Genomic DNA, 20,132 nt, shown 5'->3' with positions numbered 1-20,132 from the left:
AAAACACCATCCTGGCCACTATGGACGTAGAAGCCCTCTACACCAATATTCCACACACAGATGGACTACAAGCTATCAGGAACAGTATCCCCGATAATGTCACAGCTAACCTGGTGGCTGAACTCTGTGACTTTGTCCTCACCCACAACTATTTCACATTTGGGGACAATATATACCTTCAAGTCAGCGGCACTGCTATGGGTACCCGCATGGCCCCACAGTATGCCAACATTTTTATGGCTGACTTAGAACAACGCTTCCTTAGCTCTCGTCCCCTAACGCCCCTACTCTACTTGCGCTACATTGATGACATCTTCATCATCTGGACCCATGGAAAAGAAGCCCTTGAGGAATTCCACCATGATTTCAATAATTTCCATCCCACCATCAACCTCAGCCTAGATCAATCCACACAAGCGGTCCATTTCCTGGACACTACTGTGCTAATAAGCGATGGTCACATAAATACCACCCTGTACCGGAAACCTACTGACCGCTACACTTACCTACATGCCTCCAGCTTCCATCCAGGACACACCACACGATCCATTGTCTACAGCCAAGCTCTAAGATATAACCGCATTTGCTCCAATCCCTCAGATAGAGACAAGCATCTACAAGATCTCTATCAAGCATTCTTAAAACTACAATACCCACCTGCTGAAGTGAAAAAACAGATTGACAGAGCCAGACGAGTACCCAGAAGTCACCTCCTACAAGACAGGGCCAACAAACAAAATAACAGAACACCACTAGCTGTCACCTTCAGCCCCCAACTAAAACCTCTCCAGCGCATCATCAGAGATCTACAACCTATCCTGAAAGATGATCCTTTACTCTCACAGATCTTGGGAGACAGACCTGTCCTCGCTTACAGACAACCCCCCAACCTAAAGCAAATACTCACCAGCAACCACACATCACTGAACAAAAACACTGACCCAGGAACCTATCCTTGTAACAAAGCCCGATGCCAACTCTGTCCACATATCTATTCAAGTGACACCATCATAGGGCCTAATCACATCAGCCATACCATCTGTGGCTCGTTCACCTGCACATCTACCAATGTGATATATGCCATCATGTGCCAGCAATGCCCCTCTGCCATGTACATTGGCCAAACCGGACAGTCTCTACGCAAAAGAATTAATGGACACAAATCTGACATCAGGAATCATAATACTCAAAAACCAGTGGGAGAACACTTTAACCTGTCTGGCCATTCTTTGACAGACCTGCGGGTGGCTATCTTAAAACAGAAAAACTTCAAAAACAGACTCCAACGAGAGACTGCTGAGCTGGAATTGATATGCAAACTAGACACAATCAACTCAGGGCTAAATAGGGATTGGGAATGGCTGAGCCATTACAAACATTGAATCTATCTCCCCTTGTAAGTATTTTCACACTTGCTTCTTATCAAACTGTCTGTACTGAGCCATCTTGATTATCACTTCAAAAGTTTTTTTCCTCTTACTTAATTGGCCTCTCAGAGTTGGTAAGACAACTCTCACCTGTTCATGCTCTCTGTATGTGTGTGTATATATATCTCCTCAATATATGGTTCACTCTATATGCATCCGAAGAAGTGGGTTGTAGCCCACGAAAGCTTATGCTCTAATAAATTTGTTAGTCTCTAAGGTGCCACAAGTACTCCTGTTATTTTAACCTGGAGAGTGTCTGACCAGAGAGTCACTGGGGACATCCACAGAGCGAGGGCAGAGCCACCTGTTCTTTCTTCCTGTCCCTCTGAAATCCACCCTGGGCATCTGCTCCCTGCACTCCCCAGAGGAGATGGGGTCAGCCTCTCTCCTATCACAGCTGTGCGCGGTGTCGATCAGGGGAGATACTTTGTGTCCGTTCTCATTGCTGTGGAACCAGAGCGCCACCCCTAGGAAATCCCTTCCCCTTTTGTCTGAGCTCAGACCGGCTTCTCCTCACTGTGTGTCTTGTCTCGCCCAGTAACAGCGGGTGGTGTCCTCGGGTTTCAGGCCGGTCATTTGTAATTGTGCTGTGGTGACGGAATTGTCTCTGGAGCTGGTGAATCGCCCTTCGACAGCCTTAGCATAGCACTGGTTCGGTCTGCTTCCAGAGCTAATTCCAGCCACCCACTGCAGCCTCTTCCCGGGAGCCTGGCGGACCCAGCTCATAGCGTAGCTGCTGAAGGTGAAGCCGGAGGCTTTGCAGGAGAGGCGGAGAGAGTCTCCGGGCTTTTTCACATCCCCTCCGGACTCCACCAGCTGCACCTGCGAGCAGGCACCTGGGAAAGAAGCCACAATAGAAATCATATAGAGCAATAGTATAACAGTCACTTGACTGTGCAAATTTACTCAGGACAAAAATACCTCCGAAAGGTTCAGAATGAAAGTCTCATTTCACCTGGTTTTGGCGGGTAAAGTTCTCAGGGGGTTGGCTGGCAACTGCAGACACAGGGGACTGCCGATTGTGTCTCCGAGTGCAGCCTGGGCAGAGAGAGGCACAGATTCAAACAGGAAACTCTCCACCCCTATTTGCATATCCCCCTCCTTGTAAGAGACAGACTCCTTCCATTAACTATATGAATTACTCTCAGTAGGGCTCCAACGGGAGTCAGACTCTCTGTGTTTCTGCAACTAACAACCTGCGGTGGGCTCCTGAATAAACATTTGCTTAAGAGACGAATGAACAACCACCTGAAATTCATTTCTATGATTCTAGTGTCTGGTCCAGTGTCTGTTGTACTCACTGTAAAGGCTCCATTATAGGTTTGGGATCAGGCTTTCAGGGCGAAGACTCTTTGGCTAGAAAGCAGGACAGAGGCAACTGACAATCTCTGTGTTCCAGGGCCAGAGGTGTGTGAAAGCCGATGGTATCTTTCAAGAGGGTTTTGGAACAGTGGCTGTAGGCTGTGATTTAATCTAGCTAACTAGCTAGCTATCAGTCACACTCATAGAAAAGGTGCCAGCTCATACTAAGTCTAAACTAAACACTGACAAACATGTAACTGGAACCGGTCTGTCTCACCTGTGTGCTAGTATTGCTAAATTAAGTATTAGAATGATAAGAATGTGTTTAGTGTTTAGGCTTTATTGAATGCTTGTGAGTTAGTGCACGCATTAATGTCACTTGTAACATATGTATGCCATAGAGTAAGGTCATATTTAAGTGGTTGTATTGTGAGCCTGTGTGAATCACCAGCCTGGAGAGACATATTAATTAGAGTGATACACTGAACCTCAACAGAAAGTGTTACCATCTTCCCAAGAGAGTTCATTCCTCCCAGGGGTCCGAAAGTGTCAGGAGGACCCAGCGCCCTGTGCCCGGCGCTGCACAGACACACAGGACGGGACGTCTGACTCCCGCACCCGGAGCCCTGTGCCCGGCGCTGCACAGACACACAGTCCGGGACAGTCTGACTCCCGCACCCGGAGCCCTGTGCCCGGCGCTGCACAGACACACAGGCCAGGACAGTCTGACTCCCGCACCCGGAGCCCTGTGCCCGGCGCTGCACAGACACACAGGCCGGGACAGTCTGACTCCCGCACCCGGAGCCCTGTGCCCGGCGCTGCACAGACACACAGGCCGGGACAGTCTGACTCCCGCACCCGGAGCCCTGGGCCCGGCGCTGCACAGACACACAGGCCGGGACAGTCTGACTCCCGCACCCGGAGCCCTGTGCCCGGCGCTGCACAGACACACAGGCCGGGACAGTCTGACTCCCGCACTCGGAGCCCTGTGCCCGGCGCTGCACAGACACACAGGCCGGGACAGTCTGACTCCGGCACCCGGAGCCCTGTGCCCGGCGCTGCACAGACACACAGGCCGGGACAGTCTGACTCCCGCACCCGGAGCCCTGTGCCCGGCGCTGCACAGACACACAGGCCAGGACAGTCTGACTCCCGCACCCGGCGCCCTGTGCCCGGCGCTGCACAGACACACAGGCCGGGACAGTCTGACTCCCGCACCCAGAGCCCTGTGCCCGGCGCTGCACAGACACACAGGCCGGGACAGTCTGACTCCCGCACCCGGAGCCCTGGGCCCGGCGCTGCACAGACACACAGGCCGGGACAGTCTGACTCCCGCACCCGGAGCCCTGTGCCCGGCGCTGCACAGACACACAGGCCGGGACAGTCTGACTCCCGCACCCGGAGCCCTGTGCCCGGCGCTGCACAGACACACAGGCCGGGACAGTCTGACTCCCGCACCCGGAGCCCTGTGCCCGGCGCTGCACAGACACACAGGCCGGGACAGTCTGACTCCGGCACCCGGAGCCCTGTGCCCGGCGCTGCACAGACACACAGGCCGGGACAGTCTGACTCCCGCACCCGGAGCCCTGTGCCCGGCGCTGCACAGACACACAGGCCGGGACAGTCTGACTCCCGCACCCGGCGCCCTGTGCCCGGCGCTGCACAGACACACAGGCTGGGACAGTCTGACTCCCGCACCCGGCGCCCTGTGCCCGGCGCTGCACAGACACACAGGCCGGGACAGTCTGACTCCCGCACCCGGAGCCCTGTGCCCGGCGCTGCACAGACACACAGGCCGGGACAGTCTGACTCCCGCACCCGGAGCCCTGTGCCCGGCGCTGCACAGACACACAGGCCGGGACAGTCTGACTCCCGCACCCGGAGCCCTGTGCCCGGCGCTGCACAGACACACAGGCCAGGACAGTCTGACTCCCGACCCGGAGCCCTAGGGCGAGTCAGTCAGATCACTGGCAGCAGGAGTGTGTGTCTCTTATAAAGCGGGGGCATGCAAATGAGGGAGACAGGTTCCTGTTTAAATCGGTGCCTCTCTCTGCCCAGGCTGCACCCGGAGACACAATCCGCAGCCCCTGGGTCTGTGCAGTGACCAGCCAATCCCCTGAGCACTTTCCCCTCCGGCACCAGGGAAAATGGGATTTTTCCTCCTTGTAATTTTCGCTGTAGCAGCTTTGGAAGGTATTTTCCTCCTCTGAATAACTGGCAGAGTTAGAAGAATATTGTGTTATTGCTGATTTTATACCGATATTAATGGCCTGTCTTTATTCCCAGGTGTCCGGTCCCAGGTGCAGCTGGTGGAGTCCAGAGGGGATGTGAAAAAGCCCGGAGACTCTCTCCGCCTCTCCTGCAAAGCCTCCGGGTTCGACTTCAGCAGCGACCAGATGGACTGGGTCCAACAGGCTCCTGGCAAGGGACTAGAATGGATCACTTTTATAAACACCGGTGGGGGTATTGTATATTACCCCGATTCAGTGAAAGGCCAATTCACCATCTCCAGGGATAATTCCAAGAGTGAGCTGTATCTGCAAATGACCGGCCTGAAGCCCGAGGACACCGCCCGCTATTACTGTGCGAGAGACACAGTGAAACAAAACCGATTTGTGATCATACAAAAACCCAGACTGCGGAATCACCCTTCTCCCGGCAGCCGCGCTGGGGCAGCAGCTTCGGGCTCGGAGAGCAGACCCAGCAACCGGGTGAATATAACACAAACCTCCTGTCAGTGAGCTTTAGGGTAGGGAAGGCTGTGCATCCCCAAACAGCCTGGCCCTGCCCTCATCTGACCCCCACCCACTTCCTGCCTCCTGACTACCCCCCTCAGAATCCCCAACCCAACCTGCTCCTTGTCCCCTGACCACCCCCTGAGATCCCCCCAACCACCACCCCAGACCCCACCCCCCACGAACCGCACTCCCTGTCACCTGACTGCCTCGACCCCTATCCACCCCCCCGCTGAGTCCTGACAGACACCCCCCGGAACACCCACGATCCAACCCCCGTTCCCCGTCCCCTGACTGCCCCCCCAAACCTCTGCCCCCTCCCTGTCCCCTGACTGTCCCCGGGACTCCTTGCCCCTTATCCAACCCCGTCCCATCCCCCTTACCATGCCACTTACCCCCGCCTCCCCCCTCTCCCGGAGCCTCAGCACGCCGCGTCCAGGAGCGGCCCTGGACAGCGCTGCAGTGGCGTGGCTCCAGGGGACCTGAGCTCCCGCCACTCAGCCGCAGCTCGGAGCCCCGCCCCCTTACCACGCGGCTCTGAGCGGGAGGAGCTCAGGCCCCACTGGAGCCACGCTGCTTTAGCTCTGTCCAGGGCCACTCCTGGACGCGGTGCGCTGAGGTGCTGGGGGGGATGGGGGAAGCGGGAGGTGGGGGGGAGCCTCTGACATTCTCGTGGGGGCCCCTGTGGGACCTGGGGCCTGGGGCGAATTGCGGCCCTGTAAGTGTTTGAGGTTAGGGTTAGGGTTAAGTTTAAACATTTTGTTTTAGCTTTGAAGTTTAGAGTTATAGTTTACACTCAGAATTACAGTTGGAGTAAGGTTTTAGGATTAGGGTGAACAATCCAGTTTGGCTGAGTTTTAAAATTTAGGGTTAGCAATTACCTGTATGGTTGTTAGGGTAAGACTTAGATTGTACAAAGGCTGTGGAGTGAGGTGTCTATGAAAAGGTTATGATTTGCTGGTTATGATGATGCTATCTGTATGCATGTATCATTTTTGTACTTGAAGATATTAATATTGGCTCGATACTTGGATTTCAAATGTTTGCTCATGGGTTATCGCCCACAAGGTAACTAGCCAGCACATCTTGGAGGGACTGTTCAAATTAAGTGGTTCATCAAGAAACACTTGGTTGACAATGGACCATGGGAGACGCCCATCTACAAGATTTGCTGCAAATATATCACAGTGGTTGCAACAATGATCTATATGGTCATATTCTAATCAGATAACGTCACACCAAATATTCTATTACACACATTGATATGGGCTAAAAGGAATTATTATCTGCCGAACAGAATCCCAAATAGTCCCATGTTCACCTCTCAGTTCCCGTGTGGGGATAGAAAGCAGGAGAGGTGAAAACACAAACCCCGGCAGCTATAAAAGGGAACAAGGCTGTTCCCCAAATCCCTGTTGGTCAATGCCATAGAGCTGTGCAGTGTCTGTTTATAGATTTATTTGACTCCCTGCCCTGTACATTGTCTCCCTTCTATTAGCCTCATCACTGAACTGGTCTCCAGTCAGTCTGAGAGCCTAGGACCATGGTGCATTATGGAGTCAGCCACCCGCCCACCCTCATCGTCTGAGTATCCTTCAGTGTAACTGTCTATGGAACATTCCCTGAGAACATTCTCTCTCTCTCTCTCCAGTGTGTGTGAATGAGGGTGGGGATATGAAAGGGAACATGAGTGGTAATAGGAATGGAGATCTGAATGCTGATACTTGTCTGAAAGTCAGTGGGAATGGAAATATTTTTTTGTTGTTTTTGTTGTTATCCCTCAATATTACATTCTGAGATAGTGTAAAACAGGGATGGGCAACCTTTGGCACGCGTCTCTCCAGGGTAAGCACCCTGGCGGGCCGGGTCGGTTTGTTTATCTGCCGTGTCTGCAGGTTCGCCGCTCCAGGCCAATGGGGGCGGCAGGAAGCAGCGCAGGCCGAGGGATGTGCTGGCCGCTGCCAGTGGGAGCCGCGATCGTGCGAACCTGCGGACGCGGTAGGTAAACAAACCGGCCCGGCCAGCCAGGGGCTTACCCTGGTGAACCGCGTGCCAAAGGTTGCCCATCCCTGGTGTAAAAACACGTCGTGTTCATATCGCACAATTTCTTTAAACACAACCAGGAGAAAGCTCCTGTCTACACTTTATTGCTTATTAATAATTAACTGAGTAAATTATCTTGATGATGATGCTCAGCGGTGACAGATTTGGTGCTGGTTGTGGGTCTCCAGAAGCTGGGAATGGGCGACAAGGGGTGGATCACTCTGTGATATCCTGTTCTGTTCATTCCCTCTGGGGCACCTGGCATTGGCCACTGTCAGGAGACAGGATACTGGGCTAGATGGACGATCGCTCTGTCCCAATATGGCCCTTCTCAGTCCCACCGAGTTTACAATCCGTGTGTAAATGGGAAGTGGAGTGTGACTGGGAACAGGAATATAAACACAAATATAAATAGCAGCCATGCAGAATAATCTTCCTTCACTGTTGCCTGAATCCTCCTCAACTCTCCCCTAAAGAAAAATTCCCAGAGACTAATTACTAATTCAGTAAAATTCTCGGCCCACTAATGTCAGGGAGGTTCCACTGCAAAACCTTAACTCTGTCCTCAGACTCCCCCACACCCCCAGCTTCTCCCACCTGCACCCACAGGCGGTCCCCAGACCTGGCCCAAAGCATGAGGCAGGCTTGCTCAGATCACGTTCCTGGTGTCCTGGATCATTTCAATATAGCCGGTCACTACCGGGAAGGGAAAGGGGCTTCCGTCCAAATCCCTCCCAGCGCCCTGGGAAATCTTCCCTCTCCAGCGGGTGGACCAGCCCAATGGATCCCTGGGACACGACCCCTCCCCAGACACTGACCCCCCTGACCGGACGTTGCATGACCCCTGTGCGTGTGGAACGGGGCTCCAGAGCTGAGTCCCCCCCAATCCCCAATATCCCCTCACAATAGCCAGGCCCTCAGTTCCTGGGTGAGGAAATACAGTCACTGCAGGGAGCTGTTTACTCCTCCCAGGGGTCCGAAAGTGTCAGGAGGACCCGGAGCCCTGTGCCCAGCGCTGCACAGACACACAGGCCGGGACAGTCTGACTCCCGCACCCGGAGCCCTGTGCCCGGCGCTGCACAGACACACAGGCCGGGACAGTCTGACTCCCGCACCCGGAGCCCTGTGCCCGGCGCTGCACAGACACACAGGCCGGGACAGTCTGACTCCCGCACCCGGAGCCCTGTGCCCGGCGCTGCACAGACACACAGGCCGGGACAGTCTGACTCCCGCACCCGGAGCCCTGTGCCCGGCGCTGCACAGACACACAGGCCGGGACAGTCTGACTCCCGCACCCGGAGCCCTGTGCCAGGCGCTGCACAGACACACAGGCCGGGACAGTCTGACTCCCGCACCCGGAGCCCTGGGCCCGGCGCTGCACAGACACACAGGCCGGGACAGTCTGACTCCCGCACCCGGAGCCCTGTGCCCGGCGCTGCACAGACACACAGGCCGGGACAGTCTGACTCCCGCACCCGGAGCCCTGTGCCCGGCGCTGCACAGACACACAGGCCGGGACAGTCTGACTCCTGCACCCGGAGCCCTAGGGCGAGTCAGTCAGATCACTGGCAGCAGGAGTGTGTGTCTCTTATAACACGGGGACATGCAAATGAGGGAGACAGTTTCCTGTTTAAATCTGTGCCTCTCTCTGCCCAGGCTGCACCCGGAGACACAATCCGCAGCCCCTGGGTCTGTGCAGTGACCAGCCAGTCCCCTGAGAACTTTCCCCTCCAGCACCCGGGAAAATGGGATTTTTGCTCCTTGTAATTTTCACTGTAGCAGCTTTGGAAGGTATTTTCCTCCTCTGAATAACTGGCAGAGTCAGAAGAATATTGTGTTACCGCTGTTTTTATACCGATATTAATGGCCTGTCTTTATTCCCAGGTGTCCGGTCCCAGGTGCAGCTGGTGGAGTCCGGCGGGGATGTGAAAAAGCCCGGAGACTCTCTCCGCCTCTCCTGCAAAGCCTCCGGCTTCACTTTCAGCAGCTACGGCATGATCTGGGTCCGACAGGCTCCCGGGAAGGGACTAGAATGGGTCACTTATATAAGTAACGGTGGGGGTACTATATGTAAGGGGACTGTTGCCCCCTTACTAACATTCAGTGGGGGTGTTTTGATTGGCTTGCTCCCAGTACTAAAAGGGGAAGGGTCGATGGCAAATCAGGAGCCTGAGACTGACAGTCCCCAGGAACAATGGGGAGAGGCCAATGCTCCAGATCAGCCTGATTGACAGGGCGGGCAGGCTAATCAGAGGGTCAGGAGGCGAGGGAGGTCCCGTCCTCCATGTGAGCTGGAATTGCCTGGGTCAGACAGAGTGGGGCCGAGCAAAGGAGAAAGCAGGGGCCCAAGCTGAGCTGGAGAGCAGAACCGTGCCAGATCCAGAGGGGCCAGAGGCGCAGCCACAGAGCCAGAGACAAAGCCCAGGGAGAGCAGATCCTGAGCTGGGAGCAGAGCTGCAGCCCCAAAGCCAGAGCACAGCCAGGAGAGAGCAGGGGCCTGAGCTAAGTTGCTGGGAGCAGAGCTGCAGCCCCAAAAGCCAGAGCACAGCCAGGAGAGAGCAGGGGCCTGAGCTAAGTTGCTGGGAGCAGAGCTGCAGCCCCAAAAGCCAGAGCACAGCCAGGACAGAGAGGGGCCTGAGCTAAGTTGCTGGGAGCAGAGCTGCAGCCCCAAAGCCAGAGCACAGCCAGGAGAGAGCAGGGGCCTGAGCTAAGTTGCTGGGAGCAGAGCTGCAGCCCCAAAAGCCAGAGCACAGCCAGGACAGAGAGGGGCCTGAGCTAAGTTGCTGGGAGCAGAGCTGCAGCCCCAAAGCCAGAGCACAGCCAGGAGAGAGCAGGGGCCTGAGCTAAGTTGCTGGGAGCAGAGCTGCAGCCCCAAAGCAGAGTCACAGAAGCAGCCTGCAGAGCAGACCTGCCCTGGGAGGAGAGCTGCAGCAACCAGAGCCAGAGGGGCCAGAGAAGCAGCCCAGGGAGCTGGAGGCAGAGCAGCAGCAGCAGCCATGCTGAGGCAGAGTGGAGCTGGAGCTGGGGCTGGAGCAGTCCGGAGCTGGGTGCGGTGAGCAGCTGGGGAGAGTGAGGGGGACCCTGGCAGTGGGCCCAGCGCAGGGAGATACCTCAGCCAAGAGGCCTTGCAGGCCAGACTTGGAGGGGGATCGTAACCCTGACAGGGCGGGGGTGACGCTGGGAAGAAGGGTCCTGCCACCTAGAGCCTGAGGGCGTGTGGCCACCGCCAGAGCAAGTGTCCAACCCACAGCGTCCCTGCAGCACAGCCAGGGCCTGAGAAGGAGCCTGGGACCTACAAGGAACAGACTGTGAACTGCCCTGACGTTCCAGAGACACTGCTTGTGATATTCCCTGCCTCAGAGCAGGGTGATGTGTTTCCTTTAACCTTTTCCATTTTTCCTTATTCTTTTTTAAAAGTAATTGTTAATTAAATAACTTGTATTTGCTTTAAATTGTATAAAATGATCAGTGGGTCAGGGAGGTGCCCAGTGCAAAGAGAGTACCCCGGAGTGGGGACACCCTAGCCCCTGTCCTAGGTGACCACAGCAGGGTTGGGGGTCAAGCCCCCCAGGAATCCTGGGCCCAGCCTTGTCGGGGTTTACGAGGACTCTGCCAGACAGGAGAGTGGAAGGGGAGTCCTCAAGGGCAGGGAGGCCTCTGGGTAAAGGAAGTGGGAGCGAGGACTCGGATCCTTTCGTTAGCCCACTTCACCGGGGTAGTGCAGAAGCCAGGAAAGTTCCCCACAATAGCGGGACCATTCCCCCGCTTACATAATTGGCGTCACGAACAGGATCCTATCCACAGGGTCCACCCCATTGGTTTACTGGTTGAGTTCTAGTAGCACTGTCCGGGCCTGGTTGAGCACCCTACCATGGCTGGAATTGAAGAACTACGAACCCAGTTTGCTGAACTTCAGCGCAGATTATCAGACCAAGCGGAGGCTTTACAACAAGCTAGAACTGAACAGAAAGAAGCCTTATCGCTGGCCAAGGCAGTAATAGACCAACAGACAGCAGAAGCTAAGAAACCCCCTACTATTTATGTCCCATGGGAGCGGAAGGTCACGGAGTTTGGTGGCTTCCCGACTAGACCAGGAGACATTACAGTAGAGGAGTGGGTCAAGTCTGTGAAGGCGGCTCTGCGTGTGCTAAGAGTACCTGAAGAAGATCATGTGGACTTCATAGAGGAGCACCTCAAGGGCCAGGCCAAGGCCACAGTAAAGTTCATGGCAGTGGCAGACAAGAAAGATGTGGAAAAGGTATTTGAACTCCTCCTAAAAGTGTATGGAGACAAGGTACCTATTGGAACCCGACTAAAGGAGTTTTTTGAGAAAAAGCAGGAGCCTGGTGAAACTGTCCGGGCATACGCATATGACCTCCAGGAGAGAATGAGCAAAGTGGAGCGGCGAGACCCTCAGCGAGTTCCAGACCCAGATACGGTTCTGAAAGAGCAGTTGGTGCTGGGGCTCCGTGATGACTCCCTCCGACGTGAAATGAAAAGGAGGTTTAAAGAAGAGCCCAGTAAGAAGTTCCATGAACTCATGCAGGCTGCCATTATGTGGTCAGAAGAAGAGGAAGTTCCTGTGGCAGAGGCGGCCAAGCCTAACCCCCATACACGAAGTGGGGGCCTAGTGAATGCAGCTGCTGGGAAAAAGGCCCTGCCCCAAACAGAGCTAACATTGGAAAGCTTAAGTGAAGCTGTCCAAAAACTGGCGGTCCAACAGGGGGAGATGCTGAAAGTGATGACCGAGTTGATGAAAGAGAAAAATCCCATTAGTATGCCAAAGTATCCAAGGGCACCGGGATCCCGAAGAGCCCCACTGAAGGACGAGCTGGGAAGATAAATTTGTTATACTTGCGAAAGGCCAGGACATACTAGCCGAGATTGTACACTGAGAAGGAGACTGGAGTCCCAGGCGCCTGAAATTCAAGAGGCACCGGGAGCAAGCAGCCAACCATCAGAAGGCCAAGTGGGGACTGAAGGGTTTCTTCGGCTGTCCCTAGGAAAAGGGCAGTGTGTCAGCAGCGAGGAAAAGGACCCTGATGATGTTAGTATATTCAGTGACTTCTGTGGCCGAGCTTTCGGGGACTGCTTGACAGTGGATATAACCATAGCAGGGGTGAGAACCCGCTGTTTGATAGACACTGGCTCAGAAGTCACCACTATTTCTGAATCATATTTCCAAAACTGCTTAAAAGAGAGAGATCTGACCATGCATAATACCCGATTTGTACAGCTAACGGCAGCTAATGGACTTGCCATCCCTGTGGTGGGGTGTCTTGAAGCTGATGTAGGGTACATGGGTCGAACAATCCCTGGGAAATGCATCTTTATCCTAAAGGACACAGCTTCAGGAAAGACTTTAATGGAGAACAGAGTACCGGGAATTCTCGGGATGAATATTATAAGAGAGCTGAAAGAATTACTGTTGGTAGGAGAAGGAACCCAGGAGATGAACCGTCACGGGCAGCCTAGGAAGGACGCTACACTGAAGCGGGTACTAGCCCAAGTGGAGAGACATGGACGTTTCCCAGGTCCAACGGGACAAATTGGCTATGTTAAGGTGGCAGGGAGACAGAAGGTGGTTATACCTCCCTGGAGTGAGAAGATTATTGATGGGCGCTGCCGGGTGCCAAGCGACTTTGACGGATACAGAGTGCTTGTTGAGCCAACACCTGGGGCCAGTCTCCCTAATGGGCTCCTGGTTGCAAATGTACTTGCTAATGCCAGCAAAGGAAAAGTGCCAGTCAGGCTGTTAAACTCAAGTAACAAGGCCATAAAGTTGTGCCCCCGAACCAGGGTGGCAGAGGTACACCGTCCTGAAGGAGTGGTACCCCCAGTGGGGGTGGCCTTGGAAGAAAATGGGGATGAGCTGCGGGTGACAGAAGTAAAAAAAGGCAAACAGGTTATCACATCGCAAGCGGCACCTGATGGAGAGCTACCCATTCCAGTCCAAGTGGACCTCCAACAGCTAACCCCTACACAGGTTGGCCGTTTGCGGGCGCTACTGGAGAGACATCAAGAGGTCTTTTCCAGGGATGAGCGGGACTTTGGTTACACCACCACAGTGACACACCAAATAGCCACTGGAGATGCTGTCCCGATAAAACAGAGACACCGGCGGATCTCACCACGAGTGTTCCAGGAGGTAAAAAAACACATTCTGGACCTAGTGACTCAAGGTGTCCTTAAAGAAAGCCACAGTCCGTGGGCATCACCCGCAGTGATTGTAATAAAAAAAGATGGTGGGGTGCGATTTTGCTGTGACTACAGGAAACTGAATGAGGTAACGCACAAGGATGCCTACCCACTACCCCGGGTGGAAGAGTCACTGGATGCATTAGGAAGTGCAAGAGTGTTTTCAACCCTCGATGTAACTTCTGGTTATTTCCAGGTTGCAGTGGAAGAACGAGACCGGGAAAAGACAGCAGTGACGACTCCGTTTGGGCTGTTTGAATGGACACGTATGCCATTCGGCTTGTGTAATGCACCTGCTACGTTCCAGAGACTAATGGAGGGGGTGTTAGGAGACTATATCTTAGACATTTTGCTGATATACCTGGACGATGTTATTGTGTTTTCCAAGGATTTTGAGAGTCATATGGAAAAATTGGACTTGGTTTTCACACGATTGAAGGAACATGGATTGAAGCTGAAGCCGAGTAAGTGCTGCCTCCTACGTGAAAAAGTCAAATTCTTGGGCCATGTGATTTCAAAGGATGGAATCCAGGTAGATGAAGAGAAGACCAGGGCGCTGGAAAATTGGCCGGTCCCCAAGAATGCCAAGCAAGTGCGGCAGGCTCTAGGTTTCATGAGCTATTACAGACGATTTGTTCCAAAGTTCGCGCACATTGCTGCACCGCTATATGGACTAGTGGGCCAACCTGCCCAAAGGAAGGGAAGGGACCAATGTTTTGTGTGGGATGATGCCTGTCAGACAGCTTTTGACAAACTAAGACATCGGCTGATGTCACCACCTGTGCTTGCATATCCTGACTTTAGCCTGCCATTTATAGTGACAACGGACGGGAGCCTGCACGGCCTAGGTGCGGTGCTCAGCCAGAAGCAAGAGGGGGCCGAGCGTGTGATCGCATATGCGAGCCGAGGGCTGAGGAGGTCAGAAAGAAATGACAAAAACTACAGTGCTTTTAAACTAGAACTGTTGGCCTTGAAGTGGGCTATCACTGAAAAAATTAAGGATTATTTAGTGTACTCTAAATTCACGGTAATCTCAGACCACAATCCACTCCGATACCTCGCAACGGCTAATTTAGGTGCAATTGAACACCGCTGGGTGGCCCAACTCGCTGAGTTCACTTTTGAAGTACAGTATAAACCTGGAAGGCAGAACATCAATGCTGACACCCTGTCTAGATTGCCTCTGGAGGAGGAATCAGAAGAGGGCGAGGATCTGGAGAAAGACTTCCTAGTCATTCCTGCAGATGTCGTGCGTACGTGTTTGTGGCTAGAGAATCCAAAGCCCGAAGACGAAGTGACGGTAAAGGATGCAGTACAAAACCTGGTAAAAGGGGAGAGCGCAATAATCTCGGGGTACTCATGGGAGGAGATTCAAACTCTGCAACGAGAAGGTGATGTTGGACCTGTCTTAGTGGCAGTCATGAGCCGAACGAGGCCAGACCGGAGATTTGGGGCCAGATACCCCCAGTCTAAGAAGCTAGCCAGACAGTGGGAACGACTTAGATTACATCGTGGAGTGCTGTTCCGGGTAACATATCATCCCCGAGATGGTGAAGAAGTGTGGCAGTTAGTGGTGCCTGTGTCACTCCGCCGTCAAGTTTATGAAGCCAGGCATGATCATGGGGGGCATTTTGGAGACAGGAGCACTCTGGAGGTAATGAGGAGAAACTATTACTGGCCCACGATGGGTAGCGACGTGCAAGTGTGGATCCGTCAGTGCAAACGGTGTGCCTTAGCCAAGGATGTGTTTCCTCCCAACCGAGCCCCTTTGACCTGTACTAATGTGACTGCCCCAATGGAGGTCCTAGCGATGGATTACACACGGCTAGAGAGATCTTCGGAGGGGTATGAGAACATACTGGTTCTCACGGACATGTTCACCCGATTCACTGTTGCAGTTCCAACTAGAAACCAGACAGCGCGGACAACGGCTGAAGCCCTCATAAAACACTGGTTTGTGTACTATGGTTGTCCGGCACGGTTACACTCGGATCAGGGGAGGAATTTTGAATCAGAGGTGATATCTGAATTGTGTAAATTGTATGGCATAGCCAAAAGCCGAACTACACCCTATCACCCGCAAGGAAACGCTCAGTGCGAGAGATTTAACCGGACAATGCATGACATGCTAAGAACGCTCCCGCCAGAAAAGAAGCGAGCCTGGCAGGAACATCTCCCTGAGCTGGTGTTGGCCTATAACAGCCATGTCCATTCGTCGACAGGTTACGCTCCTTTTTATCTCATGTTTGGGAGGGATCCCAGGTTGCCATTGGATATTCTGGACAGAGAGGGCCCTGAGGAGGATGAGGTGACCAATTTGGATGACTGGGTCAAAGGTCACCATGACAGGCTGAAGATAGCCTGTGACGTTGCTCTCAATACAACTAAAGACACAGCCCGAAGTAGGAAAAGGACTTATGATCGCAAGTCCAGTGGGGCTCTCATCAGGCCTGGTGACCGTGTACTAGTTCGTAACCATAGACACCGGGGGCGTAATAAAATACAGGACAAATGGGAGTCAAATCCCCACATTGTAGTCGCTCACAACAATCCCGAGCTACCAGTTTACACCATCCGGCCTGAACGAGGGGGTCCTGAGAGAGTAGTACATAGGGACCAGTTGAAACATTGCACTCTTAGTCCAGATAGGGACCATAGGAGGCGTAGATCAGTACACCCCGGGGAGGCTGAAACCAATTGGGAAATGGTTCTAGTCCCACAAACCGAATACAGAGGGGGACAGAGTGGGGCAAACCCAAACCCTAACGAGAATGGCCAGATCCTTCAAACTGATCCAGTATTACCTGAGGATAGGGAAATAGAAAATATGGGTAACGAACCACCAGTCTTAAGAAGGTCGCAGAGGGCTAATAAGGGTGTACTTCCTGTTAGACTTAGAGATAATTATGTTATTGGTTCTATGTAGTGTTTTAATGAATATTGTTATGTATGGTATTAAGAAGTAGATGTGGAATGTTAAATATGTTAAATGTTCTTTTGATAATTGTTAATGGGTTGTTGATATAAAATGATGTGGGTATATGTTGTTACTATGGGGCCCGGATGTACCGGTGTGAATATTGTGGATGTGGCAGTATTTTAGCAAGGGGGAATGCAAGGGGACTGTTGCCCCCTTACTAACATTCAGTGGGGGTGTTTTGATTGGCTTGCTCCCAGTACTAAAAGGGGAAGGGTCGATGGCAAATCAGGAGCCTGAGACTGACAGTCCCCAGGAACAATGGGGAGAGGCCAATGCTCCAGATCAGCCTGATTGACAGGGCGGGCAGGCTAATCAGAGGGTCAGGAGGCGAGGGAGGTCCCGTCCTCCATGTGAGCTGGAATTGCCTGGGTCAGACAGAGTGGGGCCGAGCAAAGGAGAAAGCAGGGGCCCAAGCTGAGCTGGAGAGCAGAACCGTGCCAGATCCAGAGGGGCCAGAGGCGCAGCCACAGAGCCAGAGACAAAGCCCAGGGAGAGCAGATCCTGAGCTGGGAGCAGAGCTGCAGCCCCAAAGCCAGAGCACAGCCAGGAGAGAGCAGGGGCCTGAGCTAAGTTGCTGGGAGCAGAGCTGCAGCCCCAAAAGCCAGAGCACAGCCAGGAGAGAGCAGGGGCCTGAGCTAAGTTGCTGGGAGCAGAGCTGCAGCCCCAAAAGCCAGAGCACAGCCAGGACAGAGAGGGGCCTGAGCTAAGTTGCTGGGAGCAGAGCTGCAGCCCCAAAGCCAGAGCACAGCCAGGAGAGAGCAGGGGCCTGAGCTAAGTTGCTGGGAGCAGAGCTGCAGCCCCAAAGCCAGAGCACAGCCAGGACAGAGAGGGGCCTGAGCTAAGTTGCTGGGAGCAGAGCTGCAGCCCCAAAGCCAGAGCACAGCCAGGAGAGAGCAGGGGCCTGAGCTAAGTTGCTGGGAGCAGAGCTGCAGCCCCAAAGCCAGAGCACAGCCAGGAGAGAGCAGGGGCCTGAGCTAAGTTGCTGGGAGCAGAGCTGCAGCCCCAAAGCAGAGTCACAGAAGCAGCCTGCAGAGCAGACCTGTCCTGGGGGCAGAGCTGCAGCAACCAGAGCCAGAGGGGCCAGAGAAGCAGCCCAGGGAGCTGGAGGCAGAGCAGCAGCGGCAGCCGTGCTGAGGCAGAGTGGAGCTGGAGCTGGGGCTGGAGCAGTCCGGAGCTGGGTGCGGTGAGCAGCTGGGGAGAGTGAGGGGGACCCTGGCAGTGGGCCCAGCACAGGGAGACGCCTCAGCCAAGAGGCCTTGCAGGCCAGACTTGGAGGGGGATCGTAACCCTGACAGGGCGGGGGCGACGCTGGGAAGAAGGGTCCTGCCACCTAGAGCCTGAGGGCGTGTGGCCACCGCCAGAGCAAGTGTCCAACCCACAGCGTCCCTGCAGCACAGCCAGGGCCTGAGAAGGAGGCCTGGGACCTACAAGGAACAGACTGTGAACTGCCCTGACGTTCCAGAGACACTGCTTGTGATATTCCCTGCCTCAGAGCAGGGTGATGTGTTTCCTTTCACCTTTTCCATTTTTCCTTATTCTTTTTTAAAAGTAATTGTTAATTAAATAACTTGTATTTGCTTTAAATTGTATAAAATGATCAGTGGGTCAGGGAGGTGCCCAGTGCAAAGAGAGTACCCCGGAGTGGGGACACCCTAGCCCCTGTCCTGGGTGACCACAGCAGGGTTGGGGGTCGAGCCCCCCAGGAATCCTGGACCCAGCCTTGTCGGGGTTATGAGGACTCTGCCAGACAGGAGAGTGGAAGGGGAGTCCTCAAGGGCAGGGAGGCCTCTGGGTAAAGGGAGTGGGAGCGAGGACTCGGATCCTTTCGTTAGCCCACTTCACCGGGGTAGTGCAGAAGCCAGGAAAGTTCCCCACAATAGCGGGACCATTCCCCCGCTTACATATACACTACCTTGATTCAGTGAAAGGCCGGTTCACCATCTCCCGGGATGATTCCAAGAGTGAGCTGTATCTGCAAATGACCGGCCTGAAGCCCGAGGACACCGCCCGCTACTACTGTGCGAGACACACACAGTGAAACAAAACCGGTTTGTGATCATACAAAAACCCGGGCTGCGGAATCGCCCTTCTCCCTGCAGCCACGCGGGGACAGCAGTGACACAAACACCACTTCGGGCTGGACAGGAGAACTGGCAACTGGGTGAATGTAACACAAACCTGCTGTCAGTTTTAACCCTTCCGTTCCCAGGCAATGTGTCGCCCCATCCTGCCCAGAGTCCCACTGGGCCTGCGGCGCAGAGATCCCTCGCTTCATCTGTGAACTCCAATCCAGAGTGAGTCCTGTTCTGAGTCGCTCTCTCCTCGCAGACCTGGCACGTTGGCTCTACCGGGGCCCGTCTCTGTGTCCGACTCACAGGACAGCATCTGTCAGTGTAAAGGGGACAAGTGCATTGGGGTTCGCATCTGACCCAATGGATGGAGCGAATTTCTCCTGGGGCCAAATCCTCCGCTAGTGTAAAGTCACTGCAACTGCTTCCGCTAGACTCGAGTTACTCCGGATTTACACCAGGGAGGCTTTGGCCCTTTCAGCAAACTGGGAGCCCCTCACGCTCACCTGCACCCTCTCCGGGAGCTCGCTGTCTAACGTCGGATCGAGCTGGAACTGGATCCGGCGTCTGGCGGGGGGAGGGCAGGCGTGGATGGGGAACATCTGGCATTCAGCCTGCAGCTGGCCCACGAACTCCACCGGGGCTCTGCAGAGCCGACTGACCATCAGCCAAGAGGCTCCCAAGAGCCAGTTCTCCCTGCAGCTGCACGCGCTGACAGCTGCGGACACCGCAACCTATTACTGCACCCGGGGGAAACACACGCACACACTGGGATGCACTGTAGCACAGTGCAGCAGGGGCTGATACAAAAACGGGAAGCGGGTTTTGCAGGCGGAGAGCTACTAACGCTCTGGATCTTTGGGGGAATTCGAATTCTCCTTCTCTGTCTCACTGACGGTGTAGTCACTTCAGATTGGAATTTTAGCTGTCTACACTGGCATAGCGCAGGCCTGAAACGGGCTAGAAGCAGGACTCCCACGATTTTAAATGGTGGAAAATCCTTTGCTATACAAAATGAATAAAAATGTATTGCAAACATAGCAAGGGAACCTCACCCCAAGTGCACAGGGCAAACATATTCCTTTCTTCTGTAATAGAACGACGCAAAAATTCAGGGTAAGTATAACCTTTCCTACACACCAGAAACACCTGTCTTTGCACCCAGTTTATAAAGTATGAACGTTATTATATAAAAGAATGATAGATAGATAGATAGATGGTGGGAAAGTGTCTTCGTATTTCTTTCCCAAAATACTTAGTTCAGGGTTGGATGCTGTATTAACACCAAGAAAACAAACACCTGTAAACTTCACAAGGAAAGCGAGGAGGTGGAACAGGGATCTCTTAGCGGCTCAGAATGACAGCAAGGTACAAATAT

General features: G+C 53.9%; 1 gene segment (V, D, J or C); it reads left to right on the top strand.

Moving 5' to 3' along the window:
* Positions 1-9,252: 9,252 nt before the first annotated feature.
* On the top strand, positions 9,253-18,723 carry LOC135886375 (Ig heavy chain V region 3-like). The segment is given in 3 exon segments: positions 9,253-9,298; positions 9,392-9,568; positions 18,566-18,723. Coding segments are annotated over 3 exon segments (381 nt in total).
* The last annotated feature ends 1,409 nt before the right edge of the window (positions 18,724-20,132 follow it).

Source organism: Emys orbicularis, chromosome 12 (assembly GCF_028017835.1).
Source record: "Emys orbicularis isolate rEmyOrb1 chromosome 12, rEmyOrb1.hap1, whole genome shotgun sequence".
Taxonomy (NCBI): Eukaryota; Metazoa; Chordata; order Testudines; family Emydidae; genus Emys; species Emys orbicularis.
Note: the sequence above shows the minus strand (reverse complement) of the source record. Positions and strands in the feature narration are given on the sequence as shown.